Here is a 22646-nt window from a genome sequence, read left to right on the forward strand (position 1 = left end):
ATAAAACCCTCCTCAACAGCCGGGCGCGATGGCTCACGCCTGTAATCCCAGCACTTTGGGAGGCCGAGGCAGGCAGATCACGAGGTCAAGAGATTGAGACCATTCTGGCCAACATGGTGAAACCCCGTCTGTACTAAAAATACAAAAATTAGCTGGGAGTGGTGGCACATGCCTGTAGTCCCAGCTACTCGGGAGGCTGAGGCAGGAGAATCCCTTGAATCTGGAAGGCGGAGGTTGCAGTGAGCTGAGATCATGCCACTGTACTCCAGCCTGGTGACAGAGTGAGACTTTGCCTTGACAGACAGATAGATAGATAGATAGATAGATAGATAGATAGATAGATAGATAGATACATAGATAGATAAAAACCCCCCTCAAATAATCCTAATCTGAGTCTGCTGTTTCTTGCTGAAATCCTGATTGAGGTATTTGATTACTTGCAGCCAAAAGCAGCCTAAGTCACATCCCTACCACTAGATAGTACTTAAAATCCAGAAAACACCACAATATAGGAAATTCTAGGAACATTTTCCATTCCCGTTTTGAATGGAATATGTCTGGGGGTGGCAGGATGCAGTGAGAAATGTCATGGAAGTGGGAATAAATGGCACATACATGTGTCTTCTGGGTAGCCTTGGAGGAATATGAGAATCATATCTGAATAACTCTCAACAATACACAATAAACATTCATACACATTTTTATTCACAGTAACACTGTGAGATGGATCTCTTGATTTTCATTTTATAGATGGGGTCAGGTAAGGATGAAAAATGTGAAGTAACTTCTCAGGGTTGCAGCAAGAGGGTGAACCAGGAATGGAAACCAGATCTACTGACTCAAATTCTGTGCTTTTCTCTCCCCAGAGCTTGTCCCTCCCCCTCCATGAATCAAGCCTAGGAAGCTGAGATGGAGCAAAAAAAGGAAGGGAAAGGGGAAAAAAAAGGTGATTTTGGGTTTATACTGCCCTTCTTATCCTCATCTAAGATTTTTCTGAAATTCCTTCAACAACTAAGGAAAACCACACACACTAAAAAAACCCAACCCAACAGCTTGCAGTAGCCTGGGATTCCAGAATAAATACCAAAATTGGCAGGACACATAGTATCCTTCCTCTCAGTGGGTCACGTGAGGACACTGTCCAACATCTGTCATGTGCGTCTGGGAATATATATTTATTTCTTGCTAAATGCTCAGATGCCTCTTTCTTGTGCCAAAAAGAACTGCTACATCCTACCTTCTGATCTAATCTAAAAATGCCATCAAAATCTGGCCCCAAAGACCTACAAATTCTTTTAAACACAGGATGCTTCAGTATCCTCCCAGCCTCCTAAGAGAATGGTTCAGATAAAATCATGCCAAATGTTGAGTAAATGGGAGGGGTTTTTTAGTGGAAACCATAATGCTATGCTGTGGCCACATTTTCACAATACTTCGGGGGTGGGAGGGTGATCCCTCCGCCTGAATAGGCTGGAAGGCTATGTAACATTTTGTTCAGGGGAAACACAGTCCAGATTCAAGAGTCAAGACCAAATCATAAGACTTACTGGAGTCAAACACTGGCACCAGCCCCAACTGCTTCTCGACAGCTGTGCCTTCACCCTAACAAAACCACCTAGAACATACCTACATGGAAAAAACAAAGCAGAATCTAGAAATCCACAGAATTTCAGCATGTAGCATCTCAGGAAGCTGATCCTTAAATCATTTAATATCTGATGCTTGTTCCCAAGAGCTGCTGAAGGTGGCTTTAACCACCAAAAGGATAATAATGTAGTGCAATTAATTACTCATTTTATAACCAATTACCAAATTATTATTGAAAATGGCTGGTTCTTACCGATACAGGAAGACATTCAAGACCTAGTACTGAGTGGAGAGGTAGACTACAGAACAGTTTTCGTGGAGAAAATAGCCACCAAAATATGTGACAGAGTAAAACCTTGAGAAACAGGTAATGTCAACTGCTGTCTATGTGTATTGAGCTCATAAATTATTTTTTCCTTTTGCAATTTTCTGCATTTTTGAAAAGCATACATACAATTGGATTTATTTATTTATTATTATTATTATTATTTGAGACAGAGTCTCACTTTGTCGCCTAGGCTGGAGTGTGGTGGCATGATCTCAGCTCACTGCAACCTCCATCTCCCGGGTTTAAGCGATTCTCCTGCCTTAGCCTCCTGAGTAGCTGGGACTACAGGTGCCCGTCACCATACCTGGCTAATTTTTTGTAGTTTTAATAGAGATGGGGTTTCACCATATTGGCCAGGCTGGTCTTGAACTCCTGACCTTGTGATCTGCCCGCCTCTGCCTCCCAAAGTGCTGGGATTACAGGTTTGAGCCACCGTGCCCGGCAAAAAGATTTTTTTTTTTTTTTTTTTGTGAGACAGAGTCTCGCTCTGTCACCCAGGCTGGATTGCAGTGGCTGAATCTCGGCTCACTGCAAGCTCTGCCTCCCGGGTTTACGCCATTCTTCTGCCTCAGCCTCCTGAGTAGCTGGGACTACAGGCACCCGCCACCTCGCCCAGCTAGTTTTTTTTGTATTTTTTACTAGAGATGGGGTTTCACCGTGTTAGCCAGGATGGTCTCGATCTCCTGACCTCATGATCTGCCCATCTCGGACTCCCAAAGTGCTGGGATGAGCCACTGCGCCCGGCCAGAATTTTTTAAATAAGAAAGAATTGTGTCTAGGAAGTGCTTTTATACCCAACGGGGTCATATACATCCCTATTCTGCTGATTTGTCACAAGATCAAAATTACTAGAGAAGGCTCAGTGAAACCAAGCACTGAGGTAAACAAAATACCCAAATTAGCAGATGGTGCTTATTTCTTTTTAAAGAGTGGGCCAAAGGTTGCAGTGAGCTGAGACTATGCCACTGCACTCCAGCCCAGGTGACAGAGTGAGACCCTGTCTCAAAAACATAAAAAATACAAACAAAATATGAATGAATGGGCCAAAAAATTTCCAAGAATTTCAGCTAAGCCTTGCATTACCTTGGGAGTCACTGGTATCCTTTTTTTTTTTTTTTTTTTTTTTTTTTTTTAACAAGGCAGCTGAATCTAGTCTTATAAGATGTTGAAAAGTGGTATTAATATTTAGTATTTCCATCCTTTAGTTTAATTATATCAACCTGAAAGATTAAATGCTTAATCTTCCATACTAGTCTATTTGTTTTCTTTAAAAAAATTTTTTGGTACTGCTCCTTATGGGGCAGGGCTATCCCACTGGCAGTGTGTCCAGGGAAATCTTTCTTTTTCTTTTTTTTTTTTTTTTGAGATGTTGTTTCGCTCTGTTACCCAGGCTGGAGTGCAGTGGTACGATCTCAGCTCACTGCAACCTCCGCCCACGGGTTCAAGCGATTCTTCTGCCTCAGCCTTCCAAGTAGCTGGGATTACAGGCGCCCACCATCATGCCCGGCTAATTTTTGTATTTTAAGTAGAGACGGGGTTTCATCATGTTGGCCAGATTGGTCTCGAACTCCTGACCTCAAATGATCTGCTTGCCTTGGCCTCCCAAAGTGCTGGGATTACAGGCATGAGCCACTGCGCCCGGCCAGCCCATGCAAATCTTAAATGCTTACACTTATTTTTTGAAAACTGGATTGAGGCCGGGCGTGGTGGCTCAAGCCTGTAATCCCAGGACTTTGGGAGGCTGAGACGGGCGGATCACGAGGTCAGGAGATCAAGACCATCCTGGCTAACACAGTGAAACCCCGTCTCTACTAAAAAAATACAAAAAACTAGCTGGGCGACGTGGCAGGCGCCGGTAGTCCCGGCTACTCGGGAGGCAGGAGAATGGTGTAAACCCGGGAAGCGGAGCTTGCAGTGAGCTGAGATCCGGCCACTGCACTCCAGCCTGGGCAACAGAGCCAGACTCCGCCTCAAAAAAAGAAAAAAAAAGAAAAAAAAAAAAAAAGGAAAACTGGATTGATAGAGAAATAAGTCTTTTTTGAAAAAATATCACATCCAAATCAGCTTGAGAAGCAGCTACTGAGAAGGACACTTCATCTTGCTTTAGGGAACTTAAAAGGAGGGAGAATCGGAGAAAGTCACTTAAGGACTCACCTTGCCAGCAAGATCCCCTGATACTCTTCCAGTTGTCTCATGAAGCTGGGGTTGGGCTTGGTCACTGTTCGTCTTTCTTTCACGTAGTCATAGGCTCGGTCCAGATTCCAGCCATATTCCTTCATTGCATAGGCAATCACGGTGGAGGCTGAGCGACTAACGCCCATTTTGCAGTGCACAAGGCATTTAGATCCATGTTTCCTTGTTTGGGGGATTAAGGTAAAAAACAGAGGAAAACACAGTAGTGGGGATATTTTAAAAGTTGGGTTCTACATTTTTCCAAGTATCCTTTTCTTGCCCTTCCATTTTCTTGCTATGCAATCTCTCTACTTTGGTGCACTCGTATACATTTATAATCAAATGTGTAGGTAGGGTAGGGTAGGCAGCTCTAATGTATTCTTAAACAATATTCAATGTTAATATTATGCTTTTTTAATCCATTCAGCAAACATTTACCAGGCATTTACAATATGTGTAAGGCAATGTGCAAAGTGCTGGGATGCAAAGGTAAGTAACATAGCTTTTATCCTAAAGGGTAGGATTCAGTGGGAGAAACATACAATTAAAATGCAATATGGGGCTAGGTCTGGTGGTTCATACCTGTAATCCCAGCACTTTGGGAGGCTGAGGCAGGTGGATCACTTGAGGTTGGGGGTTCGAGACCAGCCTGGCCAACATGGTGAAACCCCGTCTCTATTAAAAATACAAAACTTAGCTGCACAGGCTGAGCATGGCGGCTCATGCCTGCAATCCCAGCACTTTGGGAGGCTGAGGCCAGTGGATCACGAGGTCAGTAGTTCAAGACCAACCTGACCAAGATGGTGAAACCCTGTCTCTACTAAAAACACAAAAAAATTAGCCAGGCATGGTGGCCTGTGCCTGTAATCCCAGCTACTCGGGAGGCCAAGGCAGGAGAATTGCTTAAACCCGGGAGGCGGAGGTTGCAGTGAGCTGAGATGGCACCACTGCACTCTAGCTTGGGCAACAGAGCAAGACTCCATCTTGAAAAAAAAGAAAAAATTCAATACGGTAAGTGCAATGACAATTGGTCACAGAGTGTAGAGGGAGCATTTAAAATTTAGACTGGAGCCCATTTTGTGTGTGGTGGAGGCCAGTTCCCTCATAGCCCCAGGGGCATGTTTCATGGCTGACACTCTCCCGAATTACAGGCGTGACAGTGACTGAACTAATTTATTCAAATGTTATGAATTGTTTCCAGTTTAAGTTCCAGTAAGGGTTCTGTCCTTAGAAGAAAGTAGAAACCAGATGAAACTAACCCTCCTCTCTACTCAGATGTAGCCCTAAATATTACTTTTCACAACCCTGCAACCCGGGTCCTGTCTAGGTGGCTCTACCACCGAGGAGTTGGATGGGGGCATATGGTGTGCCACATGGCTTTCTCAGTGATGAGGGGGAATGAAGGAAAACCGTGGGTTTTTTTTCTCTTTTATATTAGGTGGAAGAAAGAGAAAACAAAGTTACCTAAAGCTATACTAACAAACAAAACCCCTATGTCAACATACTGGAGCTTATAATGGAATATGAACATGATTCAGTATGCTAATTATGCTAATAACACAGTGTCTGGCACATACTTTCAAATACTAAATATTTGCTATACATATAAAAAAACCTGTGAATCTGCAGATTAGATCTTCTAGGTGCTTAAAGTAGGAACAACATTAAAAAATCTGGAAATAAGAACTGTTATTCTTATCCCTAGTATACATGGGCTCTGGAATCTTTCCCCAGTGACTATTCTAATAAACTAAAAATGTACATGTCAGCATAACAAGGGAAATCTATTCATCCGTTTACTCACTACTATGATGGTAGAAAAGCTTCCTTTCGGCCGGGCACAGTGGCTCAAGCCTGTAATCCCAGCACTTTGGGAGGCCGAGACGGGTGGATCACGAGGTCAGGAGATCGAGACCATCCTGGCTAACACAGTGAAACCCCGTCTCTACTAAAAAAATACAAAAAACTAGCCGGGCGAGGTGACGGGCGCCTGTAGTCCCAGCTACTCGGGAGGCTGAGGCAGGAGAATGGCGTAAACCCGGGAGGCGGAGCTTGCAGTGAGCTGAAATCCGGCCACTGCACTCCAGCCTGGGCGACAGAGCGAGACTCTGTCTCAAAAAAAAAAAAAAAAAAAAAAAAAAGGAAAGGCTTGTTTTCAGAAGTTTATAATCCTGCTTCTGGAGAAAGAGACATATGAAATACTTCAGTATAAATGCAAGGAGGTATGAGGTTGAGTGCCAAAATAAGTGAGCGGGATAAGCTACAGGAATGCAGAGAATGGGCTATAATAATTGAAAGTCTCAAAGGGAAGGTAAGATTAACCTCCCACTTGTGAATTAGGTACAAAATTTGGGTGTCCTAACATTAGTCGGGGTGTGTGTCTCTGTGTGTAGTTTAGCCCAAATGAATAGTAATTATCTCTTTTACTTATGGCACCCTAGGGTTTTCATTTAGACTACAGTTAGGAAGCCAAGGTGGTATGTTAGAAGGAAGTTTAGACATGTGCTCTATATTTTCCCATCAAGTTCTGATAACTTTAATGTATCAAGTTTCAGGTCTATGCCTGTAGGCATGAAAGGTGCTCAAACTTGGACAACCATAAGTAAAATTCAATTATGAAATTCACTTCCATGAAGACATCTCTTTGACATATTTTCAACTGGGCTTTTTTGGTGTTTGGCTTCTAACTCTTGTAATGAAGGATCTGAAGTCAGGTATCCCCTAACCCAATTCCACCTTTCAGTGCCCCCACCCATGCTGGACTGTCCAGATTAACGCTGGTATCATATTAAGAATCAGGATCCTGGGCTGGGTGCAGTGGCTCACACCTGTAATCTCAGCAGTTTGGGAGGCTGAAGCAGGCGGATCACCTGAGCTCAGCAGTTTGAGACCAGCCTGACCAACATGGCGAAACCCATAAAATCAGCTGGGCATGGTAGCACGTGCCTATAATCCCCAGCTACTCGGGAGGCTGAGGCAGGAGAATTGCTTGAACCCGGGAGGTGGAGGCTGCAGTAAGCCAAGATTGCACAACTGTACTCTAGCCTGGGCGACAGAGCAAGACACTGGCTCAAAAAAAAAAAAAAAAAAAAAAAAAAGAAAAATGAAAAAAAAAAATCAGCGTCCTGATTAGGATGAGACATAGGAGCATTTAAAGAGATACTCTTAGGTGCTGATTTAGGCCTGCAAAAGCCTGAGTGTGAGTGCCCCCAGTTGTGCCCTGGGTACCCCATACAGCTCTCCCTAATCCTAAGTAAAATTAGCCTTGCTTTTCATTGGGACTGGGGCCTAGCCTTCTTGTACCTTTTCCTTATAGAACTAGACTATTCCAGTACCCTTGGATTCTGAAAAGAGACAGTATTTTTTTTTCCCCTAAACCCAGGCTCAAGTGCCATGGTGCGACCACAGCTCACTGCAACCTCATGGGCTCAAGCGATCCTCCCTCCTCCCTGAGCCTTCCAAGAAGGTGGGATCACAGACATGCACCACTGTGCCCGGCTAATTAAAAACAAATTTTTTTTTATAGAGATAGGAGTCTTGCTCAGGCTGGTCTTGAACTCCTGGGCTCGAGTGATCCTCCTGCCTCAGCAAGATCTTTGTTCATGTCCTATCTTCACCACTTATTTGACCTCTCTGAATGTCGACAAGAGCTACCCCTCTGAATCTTAGAAAATACATGAAAGAACAGTAAGCATACCATGAATGGTATTATTACTGGGAATAATTTATTAATAGAATGCAAAAATACAAAGTACTCTTTTAGGTACTTGCTAGAGACTAAAGGAATAGGCTCAAAACTAGAGTATGAGGGTTTAGGGAAACTAAGAGGAAGAACTTCCTGACCATGAAGGTACTTAAGAGAAGTGTGAAATTATTTTTGAAGGAGTTTAAATACAAAAGCACTTCTCATCTGCCAGGGATGGTTTGAACATAGTCCTACCTGAAGGGAGATGTGGCAAACAAGCTCGTTTATGGTTCTCTCTAGCAAAGGAATAAACAGGATTGGCAAGGAAATCCCCAAGGACTTAAAAAAAAAAAAAAAAAGCAGTGTTGACATTAATACCAAACACTAAGTTAATACAAATACTTTCACTAAAAGAGCCAATTAATGTAAGGAAGACATCAACAGAAGGGCCACGGAAAATTTCATCATTTCAAGTATCATAAAAATAGAGTAAGAGAGTAGGAAAAGATTTCCAAAGTTTGTTTCCTTGTCTTCAGCGGGGAGGACCAGTATTCTATCTACCTGGAATAATTTCTACGATATAACTTTTAAATCTCCCCACTGGCAACTTAAGGGTTTCATTCAGAATTTCTTCCTTCTCTCATTTCTGTAAAAAAATGCTGCAGTCTAAGTCTATTTTCTTTAATTCTGTGCTCAATGGAAATAGCCAACATGAGGTTACCTTCTCCTAGGGGTTTATTTAACGTAAGTTACTAGTCTTTTGCCTAGGATTAAAAAGATTTCAGTCTCCTCCTTTCTTTAGTTCCTTTTTCCTGAGTACCATCAGTAAGTTGTCTATAGCCCTCACAACCCAGCCATGCATGGGGCAAGAGGAACAGAGGTCACAACATTGTGCAGGACTATTACTCACTTTGCTTTAGAGATGAATTTGTAAGTGTCGTTCCAGTAAGCCAGGAGATCCGTTGCCTCTTCATCATATACCCGAATGTTATGATACTCAAAGACTCCTGGGAAGAAGTTATCTATCTCTCGAGTGACATTCAAGATATACCGTACCCTGCAAGGAAACCAAGGGAGAATATGTGCTCTACTGCTCAGGCTAAATCCAATTCCCAGCAATGTTTTCTCTTACTTAAAACTTGTTTATTCCATAGGCTGAAATTAAATACAAAAATAATGAAGACAGCTAAAGAACTAAGAGGTTATATTTATATATTACAGAAATTATACAACAGGGTTCCTGGGCATACCTGGGCACCAGGGAATTATTAAGCAAAAGGTTATCTACCATGTTCAACATCTAAATTCCATTTTCAGTTTATGTAGTTGCACAATCTCATCTTTGATAGTATTCTGAAAATATGCCTCATATTTTACTCCAAAGAATCAACTTGAGGCCATAATCAGCCACTTTGTTACTAAAATTATCAGCAATACAATTTATTCACTGAAAGTCATCTGTATAAAATCAGACTACTGACATGTACTCCAAGGAAAAAAAACAGAGAATGAATAACGACTTCTTCCTATTTTTCTAAACGCCAGATTGTTAGGCTTTGTGCAATTACTCTCTCTTTGTGCAATTACGTGAAAGGCAAATGTGGAGAGAACTGGAAGGAGAAAAGCTGGACTTAAAACTCCCTTAAACTCATCTGACTGCATTACTGGCTGCTATGGCATTGATGTATCTGAAGATTCTTCCACACTAAGATGCTTGCAGAAGAGAATTTCTCTATCAAAACAGTCTTCTATTATCTTTCTCACTGTACAATCTCAATAAATGCTTGAGTTTCATTTACCAAATGTTATCTTTTCTTAATGCTCTGTTTAGACATAGCTGGATGTCTAAGTTTGCTCCAACAATACAACATGGACTCACTCATTTCTCTCTGAGACATTGCTTCCTTCTCAGCACAAATATGAAGTTCTATAAACCCAAACTCTGAAATCAATGAAATGAATACAGAAAAAGAAAGCAGCCATAGCTAACCAAATCTGTGGTTAAGGTCAAGTGGCCAAAAATTTTCTCAGACACGAATTGAATCTGTTTTAACTTGGCATCAAAGCCCATTACTACAAAATTAAAAAAAAAAATTTAATTTAAAAAGCGAGCTTGGCCAGGCGCAGTGGCTCACGCCTGTAACCAGCACTTTGGGAGGCCAAGGTGGGCGGATCACCAGAGGTGAGGAGTTTGAGACCAGCCTGGTCAAGATGGTGAAACCCCGTCTCTACTGAAACTACAAAATTAGCTGGGCATGGTGGCACATGTCTGTAATTCCAGCTACTTGGGAGGCTGAGGCAGAAGAATTGCTTGAACCCAGGAGGCAGAGGTTGCAGTGAGCCGAGATTGCGCCATTGCACTCCAGTCTGGGCAATGAAACTCAGTCTCAAAAACAAAAACAAAAAAAGGTGCAATTGCTATGGAAAACAGTACAGCAGTTTCCCCAAGGGTAAACACAAAATTACCACAGGACTCAGCAATTCCTTTCCAAAGAATAAATCCAAGAGAAATAAGCCTACCCGAAAACTTGTACACAAATGGTCACAGCAGCATTATTCAAAACAGCCGAAGAGTGGCTCTTAGTTAGTTGATGAACATTAGTGATTTCTAGGAATTGCTGGGGCAGGGGTAAGAAGAAAAATGGAGGTGACTCTTGAAGGGTACAGACTTTCTGAGTTGGAAAAATGTTCTAAATGGATTGTGGTGATGGTTGCACAGCTCTGTGAATATACTAAAAACCAACAAATTATACATTTAAAATGGGTGAATCATATGGTATGTAAATTATATTTCAATAAAACTGTTAGAAAAAAAGGCAACACTCCAGCCTGGGTGACAGCAAAAAAAGGAAAAAGAAAAAAAGGCAGGCAACACACTTTCCTTATTTTATTTTATTATTTATTTTCCCCAAGATGGAGTCTTGCTCTGTCGCCCAGACCTGGAGTGCAATGGCATGATCTCAGCTCTCTGCAACCTCCGCCTCCCTGGTTCAAGCAATTCTCTTGCCGCAGCCTCCTGAGTAGCTGGGATTACAGGTGTGTGCCACCACTTCCAGCTAATTTTTGTAGTTTTAGTAGAGATGGCGTTTCACTGTGTTGGCCAGGCTGGTCTCAAACTCCTGACCTTGTGGTCTGCCTGCCTCGGCCTCCCAAAGTGCTGGGATTACAGGCGTGAGCCACCTTGCCTGGCCTCCTTTTATTTAAAATAAAAACAAACAATCTCCCACCTCTAATCCCATACCTCATAATGAATTATGGCACTATCTTGCTAGAGGCAGGACACAGCTTCCCAATCCTTTTCATTACAAAGCTATAGGCAGTCACTGCCAACTGGAACTGAAACTCCTTGAAACTTTTTTCCCATCTCAGCACCAAATGACTCTAGATAGAGTAACATTTTACTTTGGGTTAGATTCTGAAGTCAGTAGATTGGATGGAAATGGCCTTAATGTCAAAATTACCCTTGAAAATCCCATAAGTCATCTATAGGCGGCAGTATACATGGTTTTGTGTACAGATCCCTGAACTGTAATTCTTCACATACTAAAATTTAACAATCACTGAATTTAAGAAACAAGATCTAAGTAGCTATCGGTGAATTTGACCACAGTGTTTTTAAAGACAACTAGATATAGTTAGTTGCATTTTATAATTTAGTCTTCTAAGAAACAAATGAGATGATAGGTCTCATCTCCAGCTGGGGTTATATTCTAAATTCATATGTATATATGACATGATTCCAATGCTTTTGGCCAACACTGCTATACCACATCTCAGACTTAATTTTAACACTATATCTAAGTTTCCCAGAAATACAGTTTTTTTTTTTTTTTCTGACAGAGTCTCACTCTGTTGTCCAGGCTGGAGTGGAGTGGCATGATCGAGGCTCACTGCAGCTGCCACCTCCTGGGTTCAAGCAATTCTCCTGCCTCAGCCTCCCGAGTAGCTGGGATTACAGGCACCTGCCACCACACCCAGCTAATTTTTTGTATTTTTAGTAGAGACAGGGTTTCACCATGTTGGCCAGGCTGGTCTCGAACTCCTGACCTCAAGCGATCCACCTGCCTCAGCCTCCTAAAGTGCTGGGATTACAGGTGTGAGCCACTACACCTGGCCAGAATTACAGAATTTTTAAAGCTTGATGATTTGAGAAGTTTGTAAAAAACATTGTCCCACTCCTAAAGAAATCTTAAGGAGACTCCTGTATATAAAGCAGATGCAATGTTATTAATCTTGTTGAATTACGGGGTCCTTATGCTTCAGGGGCATTTCCAAATAAGGTAAATGGCAGACACAGGATTAGAAGTGAGGTCTCTGAGTTCCCAACACAGTTTGCTAATTGATTTTCTCTCCTTATCTGCCATCAGCCAAGTCACAGTTCTCAAATATGTGTGAATATACCTATCATTCATTCACATTTACTGAGCACTCTCTTATTATACAGCTCTGAGCTAGGTAGATAATAAGCTATAAACAAGACTAAGATACAGTCTCTGCCTTGAAGAACTCCAGACTCAATTCTTATTAAGTTTTCCAAGTTTTATTTAACTTCAAATCTTAAATTAAGCAACCAGATCCTCCCCCTACTCCCCGCCGTGGAATTCTCTGTATAATCATTTGGCTTAAGTCCTGTTCCAAGTTCCTTTTGCCAATTATGAAATACCTTTCATGTGGGGAAAAAGTAGGGAGTATTTATCCACTAATGGTGAAGATAACCAGGAGGCTTATGGCTGAGAAAACAGGCAGCCAGCAACCATCACTACCTCTGAGTCTCAGCTGGTCCTGTCTCTTTCCACGAGGAGTAAGCATGGCAAATTTCAGACCTGATTCAGGAGATCGAGACCACCTGGCTAACACGGTGAAACCCCGTCTCTACTAAAAATACAAAAAAAAAAAAAAAAAAAATTAGCTGGGCATGGTGGCGGGCGCATGTAGTCCCAGCTGCTTGGGAGGCTGAGGCAGGAGAATGGTGTGAACCTGGGAGGCGGAGCTTGCAGCGAGCTGAGATCATGCCACTGCACTCCAGCTTGGGCAACACTGCACTCCAGCCTGGGCAACACTGCACTCCAGCCTGGGCAACAGAACGAGACTCCGTCTCAAAAGAAAAAAAAAAAAATCAGACCTGATTTTCTCTTTTCTTATTGGGATGATCTGACCTCCTAAAGTGAATGAACTTCAATAAGAAACTTAGTAGGCATCAGCTAAGGGAAGAATGGCAGCTTTTTACTTGCTGAATGTTCACTGTAGTCTCTATTGTTACAATCAAACTTAATAACCATGCTGCTTAGGGACAATTTTTTAAACATAAGGTAGGTCCTCTTCAATTTCAGAAGCTTGTCCAGTTCACATCCATAACCTACAATCTTTAAGCAGCTTACTACACAGGATAGGGACTGAGTCTTACTTTATCTGTGGATCCCCAGCACCTAGCACTTTGTCCCACAGAAGATGCTCAATGAATGTTGAATGAATGGCTCTGTGAACCCAACATATGCAATTCTATGTATTCTTGCATAAAAATAAAAATTTGATTTTAAATATCACCAATGGTTTGCACATTTGTTTTTCAAAGCCCTTCAATTAAAGCAGCTGATATTTTTGGGAGGTGGCGGGACGAAACAGAGGGAGAACAGCTGTTTTTCTTTTCCTTTTCTTTTGTTTTTGAGACGGAGTCTCACTCGGTCACCCAGGTTGGAGTGCAGCGGCGCGATCTCGGCTCACTGCAAGCTCTGCCTCCCAGGTTCCTGCTATTCACCTGTCTCAGTCTCCCGAGTAGCTGGGACCACAGGCACCCGCCACCATGCCCGGCTAATTTTTTGTATTTTTAGTAGAGACGGGGTTTCACCGTGTTAGCCAGGAGAGTCTCGATCACCTGACCTTGTGATCGGCCTGCCTCGGCCTCCCAAAGTGTTGGGATTACAGGCATGACCCACCGCACCTGGCCCAGCTGTTTTTATTTTTCTTAGATTACATCTGATTAGAATCAGTCGGATGCAACTCTTAAGATTAAAGTTATCCACTGATACCTCTTTGATGGGAAAAGGAAAAGATAAAACAGGGACTTCTGTCACACAGGGGTGCCAGCTACTGCTTTGTGTGCTTACCCTCGGTTCTGTAAGTCCTCTAAGTTGGAGGCATTCCATTCTGAGCCCTATGGAGCCAAAAAGACAAGGTTAAGGAGTATCAGCAAACTAACCAAATAACAATACTTGAAAAGGAGCGAGGGAAGGAGAACTTTCAAAAAGAAGACTAATAACATCCACCCAGTACCCTTTAAGTTGCCAGGCACTTCATATGTTATCACATTTAGTTTCCACAAATGATAGAGTAAGAATGTTATTTTCATCTTCATTTTTACAGATACAAAAACCAACTCATAGAATTGAAATAATTTTTGCCCATGATCATAGAGCAGCAGAGGTGTCTTTAACTATCATCCAATCTAAATTAGGTATCTTCTGTTATTCTTGCTCATAGTAATCTGATACTTTCCTCAATAGCATGTATCACAATTTGCACCTATATATTTATTTACGTGCTTACTTTCTAACTACCTTTAACATAAGCTCCTAGAGGTCAGGAACTAGCTCTTTTCTTCCCGATGGAAACCCACGCACCTTGCACAGTGCCTGGCACCTGGTAAGTGCTCAATAAACATTTGCTGAATTTTTAATAGATACAAAAGCAGCATTATTATGCACTGAACTACACCTTATTCCAAAGCTCACACTCCTTTTTTTCTGAGACAGCGTCTCGCTCTGTCGCCCAGGCTGGAATGCAATGGTGCAATCTCGGCTCACTGCAACCTCTGCCTCCCGGGTTCAGGCGATTCTTCTGCCTCAGCCTCCTGAGTAGCTGGGATTACAGGTGTGTGCCACCATGCCCAGTGAATTTTTGCATTTTTTAGTAGAGGCGGGGTTTCACCATGTTGGTCATGCTGGTGTCAAACTCCTGACCTTGTGATCCGCCTGCCTAAGCCTCCCAAAGTGCTGGGATTACAGACATGAGCCACCGCACAGGGCCGCTCACACTCTTTTTAGTGCATCTAAGGAGTTAAAGTTGCATCTAAGGAGTTAAAGGATAGAACTTGTGTGTGACAGGAGAAAACAGTGAAATAGCAGATTCTGTCAAATGAGGGAAGCATTACATGTAAAATTTTAAGATAGGGATAAATGGCAAACTTTGGGGGAGGAGTTTCTGTCGATGACCTGGAGGACACAATGATTAATATTTTGCCATATTTGCTTTCTTTCAGTACATATCATACTTTTTTCCCTCCGAACCATCTGAGAGCAATTTGTGCACCATGATACTTAATTTCAATACTTGAGCATGTATCATCTAAGAACATTTTCTTACATAATATCATGATCATACCAAAGACATGTAACATTAATACAATAACCTAATATACTATACATATCTGAATTTCTACAAATGTCCCCAAAATGTCCTTTATATTTACTCAATCAAGGATAATTCTTCACATTTAGTTGTCATGTCTCTATCCTCTAGCTACATTTTTTTTTTTTTTGAGATGGAGTCTCGCTCTGTCACCCAGGCTAGAGGGCAGTGGTGTGATCTTGACTCACTGCAACCTCCACCTCCGGGGTTCAAGCGATTCTCCTGCCTCAGCCTCCCGAGTAGCTGAGATTACAGGCAAGCATCACCATGCCCAGCTAATTTTTGTATTTTTAGTAGAGATGGGGTTTCACCATGTCGCCCAGGCTGGTCTTGAACTCCTGACCTCAAGTGATCCGCCTGCTTTGGCCTCCCAAAGCGTGGGGATTACAGGCGTGAGGCACTGCACCCAGCCTACTTTCTTTTTTTCTTTTTGAGACAGGAGTTTCGCTCTTGTTGCCCAGGCTGGAGTGCAATGGCACAATCTCTGCTCACTGCAACCTCCTCCTCCTGGGTTCGAGTGATTCTCCCGCCTCAGTCTCCCGAGTAGCTGGGATTACAGGTGCCTGCCACCATGCCCAGCTAATTTTTTGTATTTAGTAGAGATGGGATTTCACCATGTTGGTCAGGCTGGTCTCAAACTCCTGACCTCAGGTGATCCGCCTGCCTCGGCCTCCCAAAGTGCTGGGATTACAGGTGTGAGTCACTGCGCGCTACTTTTTTTTTTTTTTTTTTTTGAGACAAAGTCTTGCTCTGTTGTTTAGGCTGGAGTGCAGTGGCACACTACAGCCTTGAACTCCTGGGCTCAAACCATCCTCCTGTCTCAGCCTCCTGAGTAGCTGAGACTACAGGTGGGCAGCACTATGCCTTGTTAATTTTTTTACTTTTGTTTGAGAGAGATGAGGTCTCACTATGTTGCCCAGGCTGGTCTCAAATTCTTGGCTTCAAGTGATCCTCCCCACCTTGGCCTCCCAAAATGTTGGGATTGCAGGAGTGAACCACCACACCCAGCCTAGCTTTAATCTACAACAGTCCATCTTCTGCTTTCTTTGGGAGTGTGGGAGGGGATCTTTCATAATATTGACATATTGACATTTTTGTAGACTCCACATCTGTTATCTTGGAGAATTCCCCACGATCTGTATTTTATTTATTTATTTATTTTTGAGATAGAGTCTTACTCTGTTGCCCAGGCTGGAGTGCAATGGCACAATCTTGGCTCACCTCAACCTCTGCCTCCTGGGTTCAAGGGATTCTCCTTCCTCAGCCTCCTGAGTAGCTGGGATTACAGATGCATGCCACCATGCCCAGCTAGTTTTTGTATTTTTAGTAGAGATGGGGTTTCTCCATGTTGGTCAGGCTGGTCTCGAACTTATGACCTTGTGATCCGCCCACCTTGGCCTCCCAAAGTGCTGGGATTATAGGTGTGAGCCACCGTGCCCGGCAAAAAGACTTTTTTTTTTTTTTTTTTTTGAGACGGAGTCTTGCTCAGTCGCCCAGGCTGGACTGCAGTGGCGCGATCTCGGCCCACTGTAAGCTCCGCCTCCCGGGTTCACGCCATTCTCCTGCCTCAGCCTCCCAAGTAGCTGGGACTAAAGGCACCCGCTGCCACGCCCGGCTAATTTTTTGCATTTTTAGTAGAGACGGGGTTTCACCATGTTAGCCAGGATGGTCTCAATCTCCTGACCTCGTGATCTACCTGCCTCGGCCTCCCAAAGTGCTGGGATTACAGGCGTAAGCCACCGCGCCCGGCCTGAATTTTTTTTTATTTTTTTCAAGAGTTGGGTTTCGTTATGATGCCCAGGTTGGAGCTCAGTGGCTATTCACAGGTACCATCATTGTGTGCTATAGCCTTGAACTTCTGGCCTCAAGTGATCTTCCTGCCTCAGCCCCCTGAGTACCTGGGACTGCAAGTGCATGCCACCATACCTGGTTTGTATTCAATTTTAGAGTGACTCTTCTATTATTTTCCATTTAATATTTTGGGCATACAAAAAAAAAGTCAAAATCTTATTAAAAAGTAAACTTAGAGCTCGGGCGCAGTTGCTCACGTCTAATCCCAACACTCTGGGAGGCCGAGGCGGGTGGATCACCTGCGGTTGGGAGTTCGGGAGCAGCCTGACCAACATGGAGAAACCCCGTCTCTCTGGGTATGATGGTGCATGCCTGTAATCCTAGCTACTCAGGAGGCTGAGGCAGGAGAATTGCTTAAAACCAGGAGGCGGAGGTTGTGGTGAGCCGAGATTGCGCCATTGCCCTCCAGCCTGAGCAACAAGAGCGAAACTCTGTCTCAAAAAAAAAAAAAAAAAAAAAAAGTAAACTTAGAAGTCTCACTCTCAATCCTCTTTAATTCCTATTGGTGACATTTTCATTAGTTTCTGATTTATTCTATTTTGAAAAAATACAAGCAAACATATACTTATTGCTATTTCTTACTCATATTACCAATTCTTACACGAAAGTAACATGCTACATATAATTTTTTATTCATTGCTTTCATTTTACATATATTTCATTTTATATATCCTCAAAACCACTAAATGTAACAGTTCATAGAGATTTCATTCTTTCCTACATCTGCATAGTACTTCACGAGTAGTGATATAATAGTTTATTCAACTAGTCTCCTATGAATGATGTTTCCTATTCGTGGAAGCAGGTTTGCTGGGTCGAAGGCAGAATACAGTTTTGTTAAACACTGCTAAATTTCCCTCCATAGAGGCTGAAAAAATTCTGTGGTCCCACCAGCAATGCATGAGAGCACCACTTTCCCCACAGCCTTTCCAATAAACTGTGTGGTTAAGAATTTTTGCCAATCTGATAGGTGTCTCAGTGTAGGTTCAATTTGCATTTCTCTTAGAAGTAAGAGTGAGCAACTTTTCATTGTTTAAGGTCTATTTTCTATCTTTGAGCTATCTGTTCATATCTTCTGAAAAGACAGACATTTTATTATTTATTTATTTATTTGTTTTGAGACGGAGTCTTGCTCTGTCGCCCAGGCTGGAGTGCAGTGGTGCAATCTTGGTTCACTGCAACCTCTGCCTCCCGGGTTCAAGAGATTCCTCTGCCTCGGCCTCCCAAGTAGCTGCGACTACAGGTGCGCGCCACCACTCCCAGTTAATTTTTGTATTTTTAGTAGAGACAGAGTTTCACCATGTTGGCTAGGATGGTCTCCATCTCTTGACCTTGTGATCTGCCTGCCTCAGCCTTCCAAAGTGTTGGGATTACAGACATGAGCCACTGTGCCTGGCTACCCTCTCTGTCTTTATTTGTAAAATGAAAACACCCTCCTCACCCCAGTCCTATATATTTAATGGGTACCTTTCCCTCAAATTATACATGCAAAGTTTTTCCCATATTCCCTCTCTCTGTCATAAATCCTCCTGCAGACTCTGTCCTTTCTCTCTTTCCTTCATGGCTTCATAGAAATAAAGTCAAATACTCACTTTCTGGATGGGCGCAGTGGCTCACGCCTGTAGTCCCAGCACTTTGGGAGACTGAGGTGGGTGGATCACCTGAGGTCAGGAGTTTGAGACCAGCCTGGCCAACATAGTGAAACCCTGTCTTTACTAAAAATACAAAACTTAGCCTGGTGTGGTGGTGTGTGCCTGTAATCCCAGCTACTTGGGAGGCTAAGGTATGAGAATCACTTGAACCCGGGAGGTGGAGGTTGCAGTGAGCCAAGATAGCACCATTGTACTCCAGCCTGGGCAAAAAGAGTACAACTCTGTCTCAAAAAAAAAAAAAAAAAAAAAGAAGCAAATACTCACTTTTTCTATTTCCTGGTTTCCCACATGTCTCATCCATAGCACTTGGGCCTCCACTCTCATCACTCTTGCTGATGTTACTAATGACCTCTCCTAATTGTCTTATCACCACTGTATCCTTATTCCATTGGCCTTCTCTGAGTATCTATCTGATATGGCTCATCATGCTCTCCTTCTAGAAATAGATCAGACTGTACAAATACCTAGTCTCATGCCTCACACAATAAAGAGGATCGACAAATGTTTGTTAACTGGAAGATCAAATGTGACCAGGAAACGAAGCACTATGAAAATTGTTGTGTTGTGTAAGTACTATCATATTACAGGTGATCTGTAATCTGGCCATTGAACTGGGAGAGCTCAAGGACACTATGCTCAAGTTCTATTTAGGAAAAGGTCAGTAAGTGATGTACAGGCAAGGGCCCTGCTGGCTTGTTTTAAAAAAATATGGGAGGCTCTGAAGGCTCCACTCAACCTTAGAAAACAAGCTCCCGCACCAAAGAAATAGGTAAGAACTACAAAGGACTTCAAGGAGACAGATGCCAAACAATAGGGGCTGAGAGGTTGAACTGGAGCCAGCGAAATGTGACCACCTCACTTCTTAATTTAGAAATCTAAATTCTTCATGGACCTCTGTCCAGTTAGATGAAAATAACACTGACGTGATGGATAAAGTCCCTGGTTTTCATCTACCTGTCCAGAGAGAGTTCAACCTGACAATGTGAAGTGATACCTATCCATTGGCAAATGAATTAAAGGCACTGGTTACTGACTCACTGAAGCCCATATAAAGTGACTTGGGCTACAGTCAGTGCTGCTTCAGGTTCAATCTGAAAGACCTGGAGACCACTTGGTATAATTACATTTCTGTCCTCAATACAAATGCCATGTATATTAGACTTCTGGGGCCCTTCGCAGACCCAATTTTCCCCCCCATGCTTCATAGGCTTATGGTGACAATTCTCCTGGGGTTTCCGTTATGTTCTATGTAATTATGTAAAGCATTTTCTAATTTTACTGAAGTATAAAATGAAACATTTGGACTATAATACATTTTAAAGTAAATTCATTTCCATCTTTTACTTCGGTTCCCTTGCACTGTACGCTGGCCCAAAGACCCAAGTAACTGATTTCTTTTCATGTTATCCTCAGGAAATAGCCTTGCTGGAGTCCAACTGTCCAAGGAAAATAGAAGAGGACAGCACATTTATAGCAAATAAGGACTGTACTGTGGGAGTTCTGCTAAGATAAATACAACTTGACATAATATCCAAGGACTGGTATCTCTGTCCATATTTTATCATATCATTTCTATAAGCCTCAATACTGTAAGTCACATTACTGTGGCAACCAGGCATAAGCTCTTTATTAACTTTTCCTTCTAAGAGAAGTTTATGCCACACCTCCATTCAGGCACAAAAATCATGAATGTGATAAAATAATCCTTTTGATTACTGTCTCATCTATTTACACACCCTGTTTCTCTGCATCTACAGTAAAAGTAACCAATTTGATGACTTTTTTTTTTTTTTCCAGACAGAGTCTCGCTCTGTCTCCCAGGCTGGAGTGCAGTGGCGTGATCTCCACTCACTGCAAGCTCCGTTGCCTCCCGGGTTCACGCCATTCTCCTGTCTCAGCCTCCCGAGAAGCTGGGACTACAGGTGCCCGCCACCACGCCCGGCTAATTTTTTTGTATTTTTAGTAGAGACAGGGTTTCACCATGTTCACCAGGATGGTCTCGATCTCCTGACCTCGTGGTCTGCACACCTTGGCCTCCCAAAGTGCTGGGATTACAGGCGTGAGCCACCATGCCCGGTGAGGATGACTTATTTTTTTATCTATTTTATTTTATTTTATTATTTTTTTTGAGATGGAGTCTCGCTCTGTCGCCCAGGCTGGAGTGCAGTGGCGCAATCTCCACTCACTGCAAGCTCCGCTTCCTGGGTTCACACCATTCTCCTGCCTCAGCCTCCCGTGTAGCTGGGACTACAGGCGCCCGCCACCGTGCCTGGCTCATTTTTTTAAATGTATTTTTAGTAGAGACGGGGTTTCACCATGTTAGCCAGGATGGTCTTGATCTCCTGACCTCGTGATCTGCCCGTCTCGGCCTCCCAAAGCGCTGGGATTACAGGCGTGAGCCACGGCGCCCGGCCTTATTTTTTTAACTTTTAAGTTCAGGGTTATATATGCAGGTTTGTTACATAGGTAAACTTGTGTCATCGGGGTTTGTTGTACAGATTACTTCATCACCCAGGTATTAAGCCTAGTACCCACTAGTTATTTTTTCCTGATCCTCTCCCTAGGCTGAATTTTTCTCTGAAAAGGAAACACTTTCCAAAAAGATGTCAAATACTGTAATGTCAAATCTTGGAAAAGATAATCAGCAGTAAAAGTTCTGACTATTTTTTAAATTCATGAGCAAAATTACTGGTTATGTGTCCAATATACTTGTTTGCCTGCTTTTCTGCAAAGGGTCTCTGTCAACATCTAGCTTTTTCTCAGCCAAATCGGACAGCCTCCAGGAGAGCTGTTGATACTGAAACTTAGTTGGGCAAAGGCTTCCAGCTCAGAGAAGTGATACACTTGTAAGGGTGTAGAATCTCTTTTTCTAGAAACAACCTGGCTTCCCACCAATCAATTCTCTCTTCTCAATGCAGCTTTTATTTAAGCTATAATCTACACTTTCCCACTCCATACCAGCTGGATACTTTCCTTAATAAACAGATCTCTGTGCAGTACACTGCAGAGCTGAGCATTCTTCCAAAGGGAGGGAGAAATCCTGTTGCCTCTCTTTACTCAATCTGGTTGAGCTCCAGGCATGGCAGCTATGCACAAGATGAGATGACTTTGCAGAAAATCAACACCACTTGCAGCTAGAATGCCTCTTTTTCCATGTCAACTGCTGGGAAACCCAGCAGGGCAAAGACTCAATGGAGAAGAGATAGGGATTTGGACATAGGATATGGCAGTGTTAACAAAGGGAGGAAGCCACCAAGGAACAAGTATAATAAGATGTTTAGACAACTTGTTCATGCATTTACTTTGTTAGGTAGGAGTTAAATTACAGGGTTCCTCAATTTTGAAGCTTTTTTTTTCCCCCAAATAAATATTCACAATGGAAATAAAATGTCCATTTTCTAGAATACAGAATTATACCTGAAGCTGAAGACATTTTCACTTGTTCAAAAATATGTACATATATACACAATGCTGATGTGCAAAAAAAGTACACAGATGTGTATTTAAAAAAACACTCTATGTGATACTCTAATAGTGAATACATGTAATAAATTTGTCCAAATCCATACAACGTACAACACCAAGAGTGAACTCTATTGTAAACTATGGGCTTTAGTTTATAATGATGTGCCAATGTAGACTAATGAGCTGTAACAAATGTACCACTCCGGTGGAGGAGTTGACAATGGCACAGACTATGCATGTGCTGGGATAAGTTGCAGATGGGAAATCTCTATACCTTTTGCTCAATTTTGCTGTGAACCTAACAGTGTTCTTTAAAAAAATAAAAGTCGGCCGGGCGCGGTGGCTCACGCCTGTAATCCCAGCACTTTGGGAGGCCAAGACGGGCGGATCACGACGTCAAGAGATCAAGACCATCCTGGCTAACACGGTCAAACCCCATCTCTACTAAAAATACAAAAATTAGCTGGGTGTGGTGGCGGGCGCCTGTAGTCCCAGCTACTTA

At 42.7% G+C, this 22646-nt stretch overlaps 1 protein-coding gene across 2 annotated transcripts in view; it reads right to left on the reverse strand.

Moving 5' to 3' along the window:
- SSH2 (slingshot protein phosphatase 2) overlaps positions 1-22646 on the reverse strand; it is a 303418-nt gene that overhangs the window by 17212 nt on the left and 263560 nt on the right. For both annotated transcript variants that reach the window (XM_025363691.1, XM_025363690.1), the window contains 3 exons: positions 13877-13923; positions 8683-8829; positions 4070-4270 (listed from right to left, as the gene is read on the reverse strand). In XM_025363691.1, the coding sequence (XP_025219476.1) occupies positions 4070-4270; positions 8683-8829; positions 13877-13923 (395 nt within the window). The remainder of the gene's footprint in view (positions 1-4069; positions 4271-8682; positions 8830-13876; positions 13924-22646) is intronic.

Source organism: Theropithecus gelada, chromosome 16, assembly GCF_003255815.1.
Source record: "Theropithecus gelada isolate Dixy chromosome 16, Tgel_1.0, whole genome shotgun sequence".
Classification (NCBI taxonomy): Eukaryota; Metazoa; Chordata; class Mammalia; order Primates; family Cercopithecidae; genus Theropithecus; species Theropithecus gelada.